This window comes from Ovis aries, chromosome 12 (assembly GCF_016772045.2).
Source record: "Ovis aries strain OAR_USU_Benz2616 breed Rambouillet chromosome 12, ARS-UI_Ramb_v3.0, whole genome shotgun sequence".
Classification (NCBI taxonomy): domain Eukaryota; kingdom Metazoa; phylum Chordata; class Mammalia; order Artiodactyla; family Bovidae; genus Ovis; species Ovis aries.
The window spans coordinates 55,546,456-55,557,903 of NC_056065.1; the positions used below are offsets into that span (position 1 = coordinate 55,546,456).

The following is an 11,448-nucleotide window of genomic DNA, read 5'->3' on the forward strand; positions in this document are numbered from 1 at the left end:
AGTGATATATGGGTGAATAAACAGCTATGTGCGCATGCTACATGAGTCGTTGTACTTTCTAATAAAGCAGCTCTTTTCTTTCTCTTAGATCTGTTCCCAGTTGAGTACCCGGCTGGAGAAACAGCAAGCAGCCAGCAAGGAGGAGCTGGAAGTGGTAAAGGTGAGAAAGAATGAAACAGTTCTGTCATACAGTGTCTTCCCAATTCATGTCATCTTAAGTGAGTACCTGATCCCAATATATGATGACACACCACAGGCAGGACAGCCTGTAAATACAGCCCCCACCCTACCTTTGTTACAAAGGGTTTAGGAATTATGGAGAATAGGATTCGTCTCTGGACTGGGATGTGGGCCAGATGAAAGCCCATAAACCTTGTGGGCTGTCAGAGACAGGTAACAGGAAAAGAGGTTAGATTTCAGCCTTGGCACACGAGGCCCCTGAGCTTTCTTGCATGTTGGCAACCTGGGAACCCTCAGAAGCCGGCATCCCAACAGTGCCTGGATTGATGTGACTTCAGTGTGCAGCCCAGGAGGATCAATCCATTAATCTCTTAAACACTAGACACCATGGGCAGTATAGAACTCAGCTGGAGGTGGATTCTTCCACCAGTGTTTTAGAGATGTAAAGAAAACCTGTAGCATTTATAGGGATTCCCTGGTGGCTCAAACGGTAAAGAATCTGCCTGCAATGCAAGAGACCCGAGTTCTAATCCCTGGGTCAGGAAGATTCCCTTGGGCAAGGGAATGGCAACCCACTCCAGGATTCTTGCCTGGAGAATTGCATGGACAGAGGAGCCTGGTGGGCTACAGTCCATGGGGTCAGAGAGTCACATTTATTTATATGCTGCCCCCTCGTGGTAGAAATCCTTGTGTTTCTTTTCTATTTGAAAAAAGCAATAGCTCATTCTACAGAACCAGGAGTAAATTAAGTGGATTGGTGTTCTTTAAGCAGCACCGTTGGCACAGCCCACGCTTGGGACCAGTGTTACAGAAACCTGATGCGAGTCAACTTGAATATACTCAGGTTTATACAGCACTAGTAAGGAATGCACTCTAGGCACTTCGGCATGTCATTTAACAACTTGACAAGTTATTTAACCTCGGCTCAGACGGTAAAGAATCCACCAGCAATGTGGGAGATGTGGGTTTGATCCCTGGTTAGGAAGATCCCCTGGAGGAGGGCATGGCAACCCACTCCAGTACTCCTGCCGGGAGAATCCCCATGGACAGAGGAGCCTGGTGGGCTACAGTCCATGTGGTTGCAAAGAGTCGGCCATGACTGAGCAACTAAGCGCAGCTTTATTTTGTGTTCTGTAAACTAGAGATATTACCTACTTCATAAGGTCATGATTAAATAAGATGATGTATATAAAGTGCTTAGTCTAGAACTTGGCACACAATACTCAGTGAATACATACTTTATAAATTAGAACCTGAAAATCTGAGACATGAGAACTGAAAGATCTGAACCTTGCTCTGGGAAGGTGACTTTTGGGGCTTTGGGCCTGGGAGACATGCTTGGACATACCAGGGAAAGGATTTAATGACCAGTGGAATGAAGAAGCAGCTAATGACAAGATGACACCAAAGCCTTTAGGCCTACATGGTGGGGTCATGCACAGTGACACAGAAGTGTGAGCACGGTTGCTTTGTGTGTGTGTGTGTGTGTGTGTGTGTGTGAAGCGAGGAGCATGGTTATGGTTAGGGACATCTGAGCTTGTAACAGTAGGACATCAAAATATAAATGTTTTATAATATCCCTTATCTCTAAATTTTTTGAAGATATTTTAAGAAAATAGCAGTTTTGTTGCTATTGTTCAGTGCTCTCTGCTTGATGGACAGTCCAGGCATGTAACCCAGTGACTTTTATCACCTTGAACAATAACGACCATCTTTCCTTAAAGTTGAACAAAAGGACATATCTTGAGTTGGCCAAAAAATTTGTTTGGGTACCTCTATACCATGTTATGGAATAACCCAAATGAACTTTTTGGCCAACCCAATACTTGTTTGTTGCTAGGGTAGACTTAGGTTACTCATAATGACCTTCCTTGTCTACCATAGGCAAGTTTACTTGTACTCTTTAAGTTTCTTCATTTGTAAATGGGGATGATAATAGTACCTAATCATACGGTAGCTCTAGGGTTAAATGAGGTAATTAATGCATGTAGAGTATATGCCATGGGCTTGGCATCCAGTAAGGATAATGGTAGAATAAAATTTGTAGAACACATTCAAGAAAATGCTATAACACTTCCTATCTCCGGAGTTTTTCTATAGTTACTTTAAGAGAAAGTAGCACCTATCTTCGATAGTTGGGTTTTGTGCTCATTATAACCATTTTGGTCATAGCCCAAGAAAAAATACTTTCATAAATGGGCCTTCATTTGATGATCAGAAGCAGTGTCCAAAGAAAAAGCGTGTCACAGTGTGTCAGGACATGATATATGCCATGAAGTGCAGTTCGATACTGGTTATCTCTTTTGGATATTTCAGGGTAAGATGATGGCATGTAAACACTGCAGTGACATTTTCAGCAAGGAGGGCGCTTTGAAAGTAGCGGCCATAAGCAGAGAGGACCAGGGGATTGAATCGGATGATGAGAAGGACTCTCTTAAGAAGCAACTGAGGGAGATGGAGCTGGAATTGGCACAAACCAAACTGCAGCTGGTGGAGGCCAAGTGTAAAATCCAGGTTGGTAATTTGATAAAAGACCAATAAGAAAAAAATAAAAGTTAGTGGTCCAGGATATTCTAGTATTAAAACTCAGAATCATGGAATGTTACACCATATATGATGAATACATTTTCTGCCCACTAATGAGTTGTATTTTACATTAAACACTGATATAAACCAGCCAATCCTAAAGGAAATCAACCCTGAATATTCATTGGAAAGACTGGTGCTGAAACTGAAGCTCTAATACTTTGGCCACCTGATGCAAAGAGCCAATTCATTGGAAAAGACCCTGATGCTGGGAAAGATTGAGGGCAGGAGGAGAAGGGGACGACAGACGATGAGATGGTTGGATAGCATCACCAACCCAATAGATATGAGTTTGAGCAAACTCTAGGAGATAGTGAAGGACAGGGAAGCCTGGCATGCTACCATCTGTGTGGTTGCAGAGTCATGTTGCAAAGAGTCGAACACAACTGAGCAACTAAACAAAAATAAACACGTAGTTTTAAATAAATTTTTAATAATTAAATTTCACACACACACACATCTTATGGGAACTTAAGCATTGCCTTTTTAGTTTACTCTGAGTTTTTTTTTGCCATGGTCCTTTCTCATTGAACTTGGTCACTTAGCTGATGCTTAGAGTTGAAAAGCCAAACCCCTCCTGCTATCCTTGCCCTAACAGTTGAACGTTGGCCGAGAGCCATTCTTTTCTTTGGAGTCCCTTTTCATCTTTACCTGATTTTGCCAAATCCCTTTCCCCATAATCTCGTTCCACTGTGGAGGATATCAGAATCGGGAGAACAGTCCTGGCTTCTGATGGACTGTTCCCATTTCCTTCTGTCAGTGACCCTCACCCTCACTGCATCCTGCCATGGCATCCACTGCACCACACTAAGGCTCCTGAACTTTCTGCACCAGACCTTGTACATTCCCAGGGCCACAGGCTGTGTCTTGGGACCCAAAACTCATTCATGCTTACACTATCAGTAAAACTTCTTTCCCATATGCTTACGTTTACCTGTGGTTTTAAGCATCTTCTCTCAGGCTGCAGCCTAAATTGGACCTAAATTGCAAGGGGGAGGAAAGGGTAAAATGAGGTTTCCTGTCACTGATCAGAGAAAGCACAGATTCTGGGTATTAGTGGTAACTCTTTTAGCTCTACGTTTTGTTTTTTTTTTCCTGCATTCGGAAGCCAACTAAATCTCACCTGGGTGTGTAGGAAGAAAACTACGGCTGTGTGGATTCCAAAAAGCTGCACTCTGATTTTATTTTTGGCAGAGAGAAAACATTTATATAACTCAGATGACTTTCTTTCTTTAATTAGGAACTTGAACATCAGAGAGGAGCCCTTATGAATGAAATCCAAGCTGCAAAAAACTCTTGGTTTAGCAAAACCCTGAACTCTATCAAAACGGCCACGGGCACGCAGCCGCTGCAGCCACCACAGGCCACCCAGCCCCCCAAGGAGAGCACATAGTTCCAGCCTCACCCAAGCACAGGAGCACAACGATCAAAGCGACGGAAACCCAGGAAGAGTCCTGGTGTCCCTTTGAAAGGAAGGGAAGGAGGCCAGAAAGCAAGCCAGGATCTTTCAGTAGCTCTCAATCTTTCTCGTATGACGCTTTTCAAAGGGATGTTATTTAAACTAACCTGATTTATGTTGAATACCTGTGTTTGTGCTTCATGGAAGGCCGTGTTCCGATCCGTCATAGTATTATTACACATTATTTTATATGCCTGATGTCTGGTTGGAAACAAGTAATTCAGAGCTAAATGCTTTTTATTTAGAACTAATTATTCATAATTATTTTTATCTTACATGAAAATGGAGATGTGTTTTATTCCAAGGTTGAATTGATAGGAAGATATTTGTCACAGCAAAAAAAAAAAAAAAAAAAGATTGAAACCTAAACCTCATAACTTTTCAGGACTTCTTCAGATAAAGCACACTGTGGGGCCAGCCACGACCAGTCAGGTTTCCTCCTGAAAGTGATTCCCTGGACAGCGATAATCCTATCCGAAGGAAAGAACAGATCTGGGGTTGGACAGTTCCCAAAGAGAATTAGTTTATTTTTATTTCCTGTGGGGTACATCTGGAAATTAAGTGCCAAGAACCATGGAATAAGATAGGTTATTGAGAACACACACTAGATAAAAAAGAACTGAAGTTTTCATAAATGCAGGATAAAATAAATCACTTTGGTCCTGGTCTTCTAACAGGTCGTTTGCAGAATCCCGCAGGAGAACTGCAAGCTCCCAGGCAAGCATACAGTTGCGCCTTCTGGCAAATGTGAAGTCAGAAGTGGGTATTACGAGTTTCATCTTTAGGAGACCTTTACCAGAGAAGCCTGAAAAGGCCCAGAACAGTTACTGTGCTTAGAATGGAGTGTAGAACCAGGGACAGAGTATTTGTTTAATGTTGACATATACTTTGCGAAGGAAACACTAATATACTGTAACTTTGTTAAAGTTATGAAATGGGAAATAGAGGTCAGCTTCATATCACCTTAATTTACTACTAGGCCCCTTTTTCTGAGCTCTGTAGCTTCCTAAAAATGTGCCCTTGGTACCCCTAGATGAAGAGATGCAAATGCATTTGTAACATTTTCGATTGCATATAAAACCTTTATAGAAATACTTATCTCATGGAAAGGCAAAGCTATTGTGTAAACGTTGATGGAAATATTTTTTTCAATTATATTTAACATGTCTTTATAAATAGTCTTTGCAAGAAATCCTTTGGTAAGGGAAAAACCAATTTTCCCATTTTTTTAAGCTGTTTTGGAGGCCTTCGGTCCTTTTACGTCAACCAAACTACTGTCGTCTGTGTACAGTAACATTTATTGATGCTCATCCTTGGCTTCACTGTTGAAAATATTCTTTGCAGAGGATCTTAAACCCTGTAGTGGCAGAGTGACTCTCATCTGTGCCATATGTTGCAGTTAAAAGTAACACACTCTTGGAAGTAAAACTCATGTAAGAGCCACCTCAAGTCCAGGACCATGCACTACAAGTTGCTCACGGTGGATCCTCTCCTCTAAAATACTCATTAAGCTCTAAAAAGTGAAGTTCCCCTCATCGGTAAGTGTTCTTCTATCATCTATAGCCTATAAAATTGATGTGGTTGTCTGCTATCCTTCATTACACTCATCAAATAATACTTTTCTTACAGAATTCTCTTTTTTGTCCTGACATCTTTCATCATAGTTTTCATTTCCTTTCACTCCAGAGGAAAATAACTCAGCATTCTGAGTATCTGTGTTGACTTTAACATTCCATTTGTGGTGGTTTAGAAAAGTTAATATTTGTTTTGTAAAATATAGTGGCTAGAAAATTGCATCTTGGTACTTGTTTTTGTAAATCATTCAGTAAAATTTGTTAGCTTTCCTGGTACTTTATGCTTTGATCCCAAGAAGCCTTGTACAAGTTGCCTTATCAGATGGCTAGCTAAATTAAGGATGTTCTTTTGTGTTTTGTGAATCTCATAATTCTACTGTACAGAGCTCTTTTTACATTTCACAGAATGCCTAAATTGCATAATTTTCCTTAAATGGTAGTTGAGAGAGAACTAGCTCTAGATTCAGTTCTTACCTGTAGACCTGGCTCAGTTTTATAGCCCCTAACATTTGTTTCTTTAAACAAAATCACCAGGTACAAACATTGTAAACATTTAATCAGTTGCATTTTAACTCTTTTAACAGATTATGATGGCCATCTATAGATTTTTTTTCTCCTCCAGTTCCACATCATACTTGGGTATGTGTATTAGTATCATAGTCTAAACTGTCCCTCACTACAATGCCTTTGGGTGAGTAGCAATAGCAAATGCAGAAAGAAAGAAAATTCAAAAGTTGGCATATGATATTATTCATACAATCTTACAATAGCACTATCCTAGACCACATGCCTTTCACCATATAGTTTAAAAACTCATGCATTCCAGCATTAAGTATCTGCCAATGGCAACCCACTCCAGTACTCTTGCCTGGAAAATCCCTTGGATGGAGGAGCCTGGTAGACTCCTCCCCCTGGTAGTCCATGGGGTTGCTAAGAGTCGGACACGACTGAGCAACTTCACTTTCAATTTTCACTTTCATGCATTGGAGAAGGAAATGGCAACCCACTCCAGTGTTCTTGCCTGGAGAATCCCAGGGATGGGGGAGCCTGGTGGGCTGCCATCTACTGGGGTCGCACAGAGTCGGAGATGACTGGAATGACTTAGCAGTTTTAATTTATCTTAACTTGAAGTATATTTGAGAATTCATACTTTTCTTTGGATTTTAGAAAGAGGTTGACCAGCTCAAATATCCAGGAAAATTTCAAATATTTTAGAGTGTTTTTCATCTTTTCCTTGGATACATTGTATAAAACATTCCTCCAAAAATCCAACATTTGCAGCATTCTGAAAAGTGAAGAGTTCTCCTTTCATTAAATTCTTCAATATAAGAGAATGAAGTTCAATTTGATAATTCAGTCATTAGCTTTTATATCTTGAGAATCTTAACACATTCCTTAGAGCTGAAAGAAACCAAGTTGAATTTTGCAGTGCATATGTTTTCTAGCTTCCCACATCCTGAGCCATGGCACAATTTGGTTATATTTAGTTACATATAATTTAATGCAAAGAAATTCTCAGTTACTGTATATGAGTGCCTATCAGAAACACTAAATAGGAATGTCACATAGGCCTATGGCCTATCTTTCCATGCAACCAATAATTCTCTTTCCCTCTCCCAATTACTAAGTTCGTGGTTTGTTCTTCATTGGCTTTCTTAAATTTCCATAATAAGGTAGAAAAGTAATCTTTGTACTGATGTTGGGATATTTAATAGTATGTATCTGGTTTCATTGTTTTCAAAACTTTCATCCTCTTATACTATGTATTAATATTTATGTTTCTCAAACCCTTACTCCATTTTCCTAAAATACTTTCCAGTTGATAACTAGTGGCTTCATTTCCTAGCTGAAGTGAGAGAAACAAGAGAATATACAATTTAGGGCACAAGAGATGAAAGATCCTTAAAGGAACGGATTCATTTCTGACGATAAGAATCACATATGTAACTAATGTAAGGGATTGAGTTTTCTTTTTCTTTACTTGAGATCAGTCTACTAATTATTCTGGTAAGGTGGTTGTCCAATTTCATGATCGTATTAGGGAAAAAGCAGCTTTTAAAAAGTGAAATATTTTATCTTTCTGGCACAGAACACTTTTAATTACTTAGTAAGATGATTCTGTTGTATAACTTACTCTTTAAAAAAAATTCTTCTTCTCTTGCTTCAAGTATAGGTAAACGAGAGCATGAACTATTGTTTGATTTGAATGCTGTGAGATTTGTGTGTGATTGGTATAATTTTATATGGCTTATCCCTGCCTCTTTAGTATACCCTGGTACCATTCAACTGAATATGCACATGGTGATCAGATACAGAAGGCCAGACCCAACTCAGTGGCCTGTGTTTCCTACTACCAGATACAAAACTCTTGCCCTCTAGTTGCCATGCTGATGGTCACATTGAACTGGAACTGCTCCAGAACATCTTCCTGTCTCATGGTGGCTTCCATGTAACACAGGCAAAGCCCTTAGGGATTTTCTTATCTTTCAAGAGCTACCAAAATGAAAACTTGCATGTGGGCTGCACCTCGATAGGAGATGATCATCTTGAGTTGTAAGGAGAAAAGTGGATGTTTATGAGTAGCTTAGTGACTATAGTCAGCTGTCAGACATTCCTGTCTTAGCTTCCATCTAAAACACTACACGTCAAGCTTATCTGCAAGTGTGTTTGCTCCCTGCTATAAAAACATCTTCATCAACGTGTCCCACTCTCCCTGCCTCCACCCCTGGTTTTTCGTTAGCGGTATTCTGAAAACTTAAAAAAAAAAGAATCATTGAGTAGAAAGTGAATATTTTAAGTTACTTTCCTTTTTCGTTGGCAATAAATTAACATGTAAAATCTTTTCTGTTGAAATGTAACTTTTAATAACTATATATTATATATGGAATAAAATATAGGAAACTGAATGATAAGGACATAAATTTGTCAAGACTCTGGTGTCATGAAAGCACAAGAATAAAGCCTGGAATGGTCCCAGAATCCAAGATCATAATAGCCTTTGCATCAGTTTCTCTATTTTTGGTATTCTGCATAATGTATGGATCCTTAGTTCAAATAAGAAAGTTTCTCAGTCAGCCTCACTTCATTTCTTTCAACTCCTACCTTTCCCTTGCTGAGGAGGTAGTAGAAACTCTATGCCATCTGTTTTTACGAATTCTATGATTTTGCCCATGGCTTCTCCAATGAAAACAGGTTCCAGAATAAAAGAGTTGATTAGCTCAAACAGTGCTAATTGACTACGAAAGAAATTAGTGAGCAGCCTCTCTCCTCTATCAACACTGACCAATTAGATGTTTCCATTATTCCATGTATTATGTATAGTACACTCTATAAATGTAAATGTAATGCTTGTTAAGAAAAGTGCAATTTATTGTACATTGTCCCAACAAACAAATGTTTACTTTTATAATTGTTATGAACTTGAATTGGATTACTATCTTGTTTTCACGTGTGAATGAAGCCTTGTGAAATAAACAAATGCAACTGAAAAGGTAGCAAGGTGACTGTTTTTGTGAGCCAGTGATGTTCTCAATGCTTTGTGTTGCCCCTTTGGCCCCAATAAGCAGTAATAAACATTTGTTCTAAAATCCATCTATGTCTTCTTAATTTTTCTTCTAGTTGACTTTATTCTGAATCATCTGAACCCGGCATTGGTGAAAAGCTTATCTGATACTAGACTCTAGTCACTATAGCAAGGAGAAATAAATAGGAGTTTGCCTTGCAAAATGATATCATGTACAGCAGGCACAGCCAAGTGCCCTGTATGCCTCTCTTTAGAGATTCCTTGGTTGCAAGTAACAAACTCTCTCAAGCTAGCCTAGTAATAAAAAGGTAGTTAATTAAAAGGGAAAAAGTATATTTAGCTCATACCACCAAAGGCCAAACTGTTGGGCCTGAAGAGGCACAGGGACAAAGGGCTGGAATGCCATCAGGAATGTGAGCAATTGTTCTCATAATCACTCTTCTGCTTGTCTTGACAGGTGATGCTTATCTGCTGCTGCTGTCTCTGAAAAGAGGCACCCCCTGCTTCAAAGTGTATAACCTCCAAGTTTATATGCCCCGTCTTCAAGTGACCGGCAGAGATGGACTGGCATCTCAGTGTCCCAATTCAAAATCTTGCAACAATCTCATTGGCTAATATTGGATTGGGTGGCTGCTGCTCGTCTTTCAGAGTACAGCCCAGTGGGTGACATCATGTAATTCAGGCAGAACTTTGAAAAAATCCTGAAGGCTCTCCTGAAATGGAGGCAGGGTACAGAGAATTGTGATTTGTACTAGGTTCTAATTTGCATTTTGTTTTGGGTGTCCCTGGAGCCAAATGAAAGCCAGATTAATCAGCTCCTCTTAGAATTCAGCATGTATTCAGATTGCAAAATTAGTTTGTGCCCCGAACCCAGACTACAGACATCTTTTGTTTGGCCCATGTAGCAATTAAAACAATGAGAAATTTTACATAAAAAGTAAAACCGTCAAACTATCCAGAAAATATCTACTGAACTTGGCAGTTACAAGGCCATGAATAGTCCTATCATGAAAAGTAAGTGGAACTCGCTGTTTATTACTGATTAAAGGTCCTAGTCTTTGTGAAGTTACCTGTTAACCTGTAGGTTTTGTGCAGGAGGGACGCAAATCCCATTTTCTTTCCAGTGGAGTAGATGACTCCAAAAGTTAGATACAGTTTTACTACTTTGTTGGACAGTAAGTAGTTTGTGTCTAACTTTGCAACCTTATACTAATATTCCATTGTTAAATTGTCTATAAATACTTAGCAGTGCAAATGCACTTTTTGACAGTTTTTACAAGGTACTGGTTCTCTCACTGGTTTATGCAATGAGTTGTATAAAATATTTGTTAACATTCAGTTTTTACTTGCATGAGAATCAATTTCACCTTTTTGAAATTATGCTTTTAACAAAACTTTTGAGCGCTGTCAAAGGGACACTCACAGCAAAATCTTTTAAGATTTTTTTGATGTGGACCATTTTTAAAGTCATTATTGAATCTGTTACAATACTGCTTCTGTTTTATGTTCTGTGTTTTTTGGCTGTGAGGCCTGGGATCTTATCCCCCACTACCAGGGACTGAACCTGCACCCCCTGCATTGGAAGGCAAAGTCTTAACTGCTGTACCACTAGGGAAGTCCAGAATAAAATCTTCTGAGAGTTTACTTGCAAAGAAAGTTTGTGAGGAAGTTCAGGCTTTAGAAGAACAAGCTTGCCAAATAGAAATTACAAGAATTTATAGAAAGAAACAACACAATTTCCAAGGATAGAGTCTATAATTAGTTTGTTCATGGTTCTCACACTACTATCCATATTTTAAGACATCAGCATTGCAAAAATCAAAGACAAAGCATTTGATTTTAGGGAGTCTACTTTTAGAGGAAAGGCTCAGGTTCCCGAGTTTCATTTATTTGAGGGACTAGAACTAGACATCGTGACCCTGATGTGTGTGTCGTTGATGATGGTCTGCCTTTATCTCAGGATACAACAATCGTCACTTTTTTCCCCTTGATTTGGGATCTGATGTACCCAGTTACTCCTGATGGCAGCAGTGCAAGGAGTCAGTTTGCTTCTACATGATACATGGAAGGAAAATTACAGGATACAACAATCTTCACTTTTTTCCCCTTGATTTGGGATCTGATGT

General features: G+C 39.4%; 1 protein-coding gene across 8 annotated transcripts in view; it reads left to right on the forward strand.

The window, feature by feature from the left end:
- RABGAP1L (RAB GTPase activating protein 1 like) overlaps positions 1 to 9,390 on the forward strand; it is a 726,671-nt gene extending 717,281 nt beyond the window's left edge. For all 8 annotated transcript variants that reach the window (XM_042229119.1, XM_027975891.2, XM_042229120.1 and 5 more), the window contains 3 exons: positions 89 to 160; positions 2,497 to 2,694; positions 4,007 to 9,390. In XM_042229119.1, coding sequence (XP_042085053.1) covers positions 89 to 160; positions 2,497 to 2,694; positions 4,007 to 4,159 — 423 coding nt within the window. In that variant the 3' untranslated portion in view covers positions 4,160 to 9,390. The remainder of the gene's footprint in view (positions 1 to 88; positions 161 to 2,496; positions 2,695 to 4,006) is intronic.
- Positions 9,391 to 11,448: the final 2,058 nt, after the last annotated feature.